The sequence below is a fragment of the Macaca mulatta genome, chromosome 1 (genome assembly GCF_049350105.2).
Source record: "Macaca mulatta isolate MMU2019108-1 chromosome 1, T2T-MMU8v2.0, whole genome shotgun sequence".
In the NCBI taxonomy this organism is placed as follows: Eukaryota; Metazoa; Chordata; class Mammalia; order Primates; family Cercopithecidae; genus Macaca; species Macaca mulatta.
In genome coordinates this window covers 238,139,156-238,144,543 of record NC_133406.1, presented here as the reverse complement: position 1 = coordinate 238,144,543, position 5,388 = coordinate 238,139,156, and the positions used below count along the sequence as shown (strand labels likewise).

The window sequence follows — 5,388 nt, the reverse complement described above, 5'->3', positions numbered from 1 at the left end:
GCCCGGCCAGCTCATCAGCCATGGAGATATATGCGCATATATTTGACTGCTAAACGCCCCTCGCATAGATTATGTTAATGAGACTCCGGCCCCGCCCCCCGGCCTCTGACGTCTCGGCCGCTGACTAGGGCCAGTCCTGGGCAGGGGTCCGAGAGGCCCGGGGCGGCGGGCGGGCGGGTGGTTATCCTCCAGAGATCGCACATCAGCGCAGAACATCTGATGTTCTTTTACCGCGCTGTCCACAGGCTTAACTCAGGTGCTCTGAGCCTTGCTGAGGGAGGCCGCAGAGGCCGCCCACCTGCTTCTAAGGGGGCACGTGGGTCTGCAGACCGTCAGAGAGCCCTGCCCTTCAGCGAGTGCCTGCTGTAAGCTTGGCCTTGCACACCAGGGCGAATGTGATGCGGTCTTTGCTAGGGTGACTCAATCCTGGCTTCCCAGGGGCGTGGGACTTTCAATGTTAAAAGTCCCATGCAAACTAGAGGAGTAGGGAACCGTGCCCCGTGTGGGAGGAGCCCAGCCTGGCATAGCACCTGCGGGAAGGGAAGATGTGTGCTGTAATGGCGATCCGTGGAAAGTGCTGTGGTCGAGAGAAGCCAGGCAGGCTGCCTGCAGGCAAGATAGGTGCCTGGGAGGCTGCAGGAACACGCCTCGGAAGCAGCTAGAGCCAGGAGAGGGGTATAGGTGGGGCAGGCCAGGGTTCCAGGGTGAGTGGCTGGGAAGCCGTGCTGGCATGAAGAGATGCATCTTCTCTAGAGGCTCTGGGCACCTTGGGAAAGAGCCCAGTGTTGGAAGCAGACAGATGAGCCCCTCCCGGGTAACCCGGGGTCATTACTGCACGTCTCTGGCCCTCAGCCTCTGTCTGCACGTGGAGAATGCCACCAGCTGTCTGGCAGGGCTCCTAGGAGCACAGGCCTGTGGGGCAGCACAAATTCCAGGGATAAAGCATCTGTGTGCGTGGGGCAAGGCTTTGGAGAGGAGGCGTCCTTGCCTGTGTCTGCCAAGGGTGTGGGTGTGTGGCTCTGGACTCGGAGCCTGCTCCAGGGAGGCCTGAGTGGAAGACTGGAGCACACCCCAGGCGGCTTAGACCTCTGGCAGCTCAGACCCCTGGCAGCATGGTGTGCCGTGGGCCAGCCTGGCAGGAGGTGCCCTCCACGAGGGGCGCCCACCTGTGTGCCCACTGAACATGCAGGAAAAATACAGGCGAATGAGAGCCCTCCTTGTGCTCTGCCCACCATTCCTGGCGGCTTGGTAGGGACTTCAGGAGGCCACTGGCAGGCACTGGGTTGGCCTGGCGGGGGTACCCTGTCTAGACATTGCCTGTGGAGTAGCCAGAAAGGGGCTGAAGGCTGAGCGGGGTGAGAGGGGCTGAGCAGGAAGGAGCAGGCAGGGCAGGCCCACACCCGGGGCTGCCACTCAACGGGGATGGGAATGCGGCCCACTCCGGCCCAATCCTTGCTGGATGGATTTTGCCCCCTGGGAGCTGGTTCCTGGGAGCTGTAGGCCTCAGTTCTTGCAGACTCAGCCAACACCCTGTGGCCTGCCTAAAAATACATGCCCTTTCTGAGGCGAGGGATGGCCCCGTGCAGGCTCCTGCTAGGACTGCCGGATTCTGCTCTGTCACAGTGGCCAGCGGGCAGGTGTCCCTGGAGCCCATGCCAGGATGGGTGCTGCAGGCTGTGGGAGTACGGCAGCAACTGGGGCAAATGTTTTCTCCTGTTTGGCCCAGTCAAGCCCCTTTGACTGTAGCGAGGGGTCTACTGTGGGCTGTGGCCCTGGGTCCCCTCTCAGTGGACAGAGCCTAAGGCCCTGCACTGTCATCTTGCCCCACCCCTACCTTCTGGGAGCTAGTGAAAGGCCTGGGAGGGAGACCCACCCAGGGCTCTGACCACGTCCACCCCTCCAGCCCACCTTCCCCTGCCCCTGCTCCTCACCTGCTTTCCCTCCCTTCCTCCCTCCCTCCCGCTGTTCTTCGGGAGCAAGGACCCCACCCTTCTTCCTGGGTCCAGCGGGCCACTGGCAGGGGTCCCTCCCTGCTTAACTGCTACCGAGGCCCTGCCCATTCCCCTTCACCCCCTGCAGACCCTCCCCGTGGCTGCCAAGGACAGGTGTGAGGCACAGCAGAAGATAGACCATGGGCAGGGAGGGGGGGGCTGAACAGTCAGATTTTATTAGCGGCTTCAGAGCAGTCCCGTGGCTTCCACGTGACCGAGAGTTCAATTTCTGAGTACAGTCATGCCCACACGCATCCACCCACACAGAGGAATCCTTTAAGGATCATAGTGGAGGCACCCACCCTCCCCAGACAGCCCACTGTGAGCTCCAGCCAGACCACCAGGCACACTCAGAGCCTTTTGGCCACAGCCCGCAGGGTCCTGGGCGCCCGTCCGGGGTGATCACCGCTTCCTATGAGGATACAGCTCAAGTTCGGCCTTCACAAAAGGCAAATGTGCCCGCGGCACAGCCCGCCTGCCAGGGGTGCGCCCAGCAGCTACGGGCCCTGAAGAAAGTCCTCTACAGGCTGGGGGCACCGGCGTGCGAACCCCGGCACTACAAATATCATAGAACCCCGGGCGGCCAGGGACTTCCCAGAAGTCACTTGCTTAAATGCAAACACAGAACAACCCCATGGGGTCAGACTTGGCAGAAGATGGGCCCTGACTGTCCTAAAACGGCAGGGACTCTGCACACACATTCTCTGAGAATGGGGCTCCTGCGGGCCGGCCAGCCTGGGGCTGGAGCCTTCCGAAGAAGGGCGCGTCCAAGCCCTGGGCGGACGACGGCGGGAAGGCGCTTCCCTACGGGCGAGAGGAGCAGGCTCGCCCTCCGGTCCTCGGGCCGCGCGCCCGCAGGTCCCGCCGGGTCACCAGGGCCGCCAGAGGCCGCAGGCGGGCTGGCGCGCGGCGGCGGCGGCGGCGGTGGCCTTGGCGGAGAGCGCGGGTGGGGTCGCGGCGCCCGGCGCCTTGGGCTCCTTGGCGGGCGCGGCGGGCGCGGCCGGGGGCCGCTGGAAGTGGTACAGCAGCTTCATCTGTGTGTCGCTGGCGGCGTGGAGCGTCAGGAACTGCACGGCCTCCTGCAAGCACCACGAGTAGCCCTCGCTGTAGTCCTGGTGCAGGCTCTTGGGGCCGGCGGCGGCGACGAAGGCTGCGGGGAGACGCGGCGGCGGTGAGCGGACGGCGGGGCGCGGGGGAGCCGGGGCGCGGTGGGAACTCGGAGCCCGGGGGGCCCGGGCGCGCTCACCTTTGCTGTGCTTCAGGTAGCTGACAGCCATCTCCAGGATGTCGGCCTTCTCCAGCTTGGAGTTGGGCTGGTGCCGCGCGAACTCCTGCTCCAGCAGCAGCTTCAGCTGCTCGATGCTGCTGTTGATGCGGTCGCGACGCATCTTCTCCACCACTGGCTTCCGCAGCTGCGGGAGGAGGGGGCGTCAGGCTGGCCCGGCCCGGCGCGGGGACACCCGGGGACCAGACGCCGCGGGGACAGCGCGCTGGGCGAGCCTGATACTTACTCGGTTTTTCTCTTTAGGGCTTAGCAGCTCCACGGCCACGGTGCTGGGGGCCATGCCTGGCGCGGAACAGGCGAGGAGGCAAGGCGGGGAGGCCGGGCAAGACGAACCGAGCGGGCGCGGGCAGGGCCAAGCGCGTCCCGGGCTGGAGAGGACACCGGCCCCGCGCGCCGGCGCCCTATATAGGCGCGGGCGACGGCCTGGCGCCTGGGGTCCTGGCGCCGCCGCCGTTCCCACACTCCACGACCAATGGCCGCGCGGGCCGCACAAAGGCGCCGGCCCATTAGCGCACGCTAAATTGCCTGTGAATTGGCGCGGGCACAATGGGCGCTCCCCAAGGAGCAGGTGGGCCGCGCGGCACAATGTCCGGGCTGTGGGAACGCGCTCGCCCTCATTAGCATCCCGGGGCCTGATGCCGGGAGCCCAGCGCCTCAATATGCTGCCTTTTCCCAGGCCGCCAAGCGGGGAGGGGGGCAGGAAGGAGGGCCCCCTCTCCCGCCCTCCCCTCAGCTCCCCTCCCCTGCCTCTCCCCAGCGGCTCCCCACTGCTGGCTGGCAGAGGCCGCAGGCACAGATAAGGGAAAAGCTGTAGAATGAACAAGTGCCACGGCTTCCTGGGGGATGGGCATCTTCCCTGGCTGGGACCTGCTGCCCTTCCAGGGGAGGGGGACAGAGGGGTCTACACTCAGGATCAGCCCTACGTGCCTATGTTACAAGTCCCCTGACTGTCACCTGGGACTCCTGACATCTCCAGACCTAGAAAATGGGCCTCGCTCCTTCCTGGCTGGGCTCCCGGCAGCTCCACGAAGCTGGGGCCTGTGCTCCACGTGGAGCCCGGCACCCGGCAGCTCTCTCTGCTTCCTGCACCCTGTCCTCCCAGGAGCCCTGTAACCCACAGCAGCACTGGGGCTGCTCCACGAGCTGGCAGATGTCCCTCAGGGGCCTCTCCCCACCCCTATCTGGCCAGGGATCTGACCTCGGTGTCCACGCAGCTTGGGAGGCCTCGGCTCTTGGCATACTTGCTGTGGCCACTGTTCCTGCATGCCACAGCCCCACCTCATCCCTCTGGCAGCCAGGGCACTTGTAGGGCTTGCTTTCCTCCGGCATTTTGCCAGTGGGAGGGGAGTGGGTGCCAGGTGGCAGACTTGAGGATCAGAGGCCATGCCAGCCCTAGACCCCCCTCGCCCCCACCGGTCCATGGGATGAGCTAATAACCCTGGTACCTGGCCAACTGAGCCGAGCGCCCGCAGCCACTTTGGGGCAATGAATCCCACCCTGGGTCCTTAGGGGAGGGTCCCTTGGGAGACCCCCACCCCCAGCCTGTGGTCACAGTTCCTCTGATGCTCTGCAGCAGAGACTGGGAGAGGATTCGGGGCCTGGGCTGCCTCCTAGGGACAGGTTGGGACCCTGCCAGGTCCTAGCGGAAGGGCCTCAGCCCCCGGAGCTGGGGCTGGCCTCAGGGCTGGTTAGGCAGAGTTTGAATCCAGGAGTGGGGTTCCCTGGCCAGCTGGCAGAGTCCAATGAGGAGCCTTCCCCTGAGGCTCTTGGCAGTGACCCCCAGCTCTGAGTGACCCGCTTGGTGGGCCTAGCTCCAGGAGGCCCTCAGCACAAGGATGGATGGTCCAGGGGGCAACCAGGACAGTGCTGGGACAGCAGGGGAAGGCAGGACTTCAAGCCAGTGCAGGGTGGCCCTCCCACAGGCCGGCTGGATGCCATTGTGAAGAGTTAGGCTGGGAGGCTCCCAGGCAGAAACATCAGGTGACTTTGGAGGTGGCAGGAAGGGAACCCCTATTCACCGTCATACCCCCGCTGGACTCCCACAACACCTCCCTTGAAGGGGACTCATGCCCCAGCCTGTCAGAGGGAGGCAGTGACACTGGGGGCTGGGAC

General features: G+C 65.1%; 1 protein-coding gene across 2 annotated transcripts; it reads right to left on the bottom strand.

Annotated features, from left to right (window-relative positions):
• Positions 1-2,142: 2,142 nt before the first annotated feature.
• HES5 (hes family bHLH transcription factor 5) lies at positions 2,143-3,655 on the bottom strand. Of its 2 annotated transcripts, XM_015136334.3 has the most exons (3): positions 3,503-3,655; positions 3,238-3,403; positions 2,143-3,141 (listed from the first exon to the last, which is right to left on the bottom strand). In XM_015136334.3, the coding sequence occupies exons 1-3, from the start codon at positions 3,554-3,556 to the stop codon at positions 2,861-2,863; spliced, it is 501 nt and encodes a 166-aa protein (XP_014991820.1). In that variant the 5' UTR covers positions 3,557-3,655; the 3' UTR covers positions 2,143-2,860. The 2 variants fall into 2 exon arrangements, with proteins under 2 accessions (XP_014991820.1, XP_014991761.2); XM_015136275.3 differs by having other exon boundaries at positions 2,143-3,403.
• Positions 3,656-5,388: the final 1,733 nt, after the last annotated feature.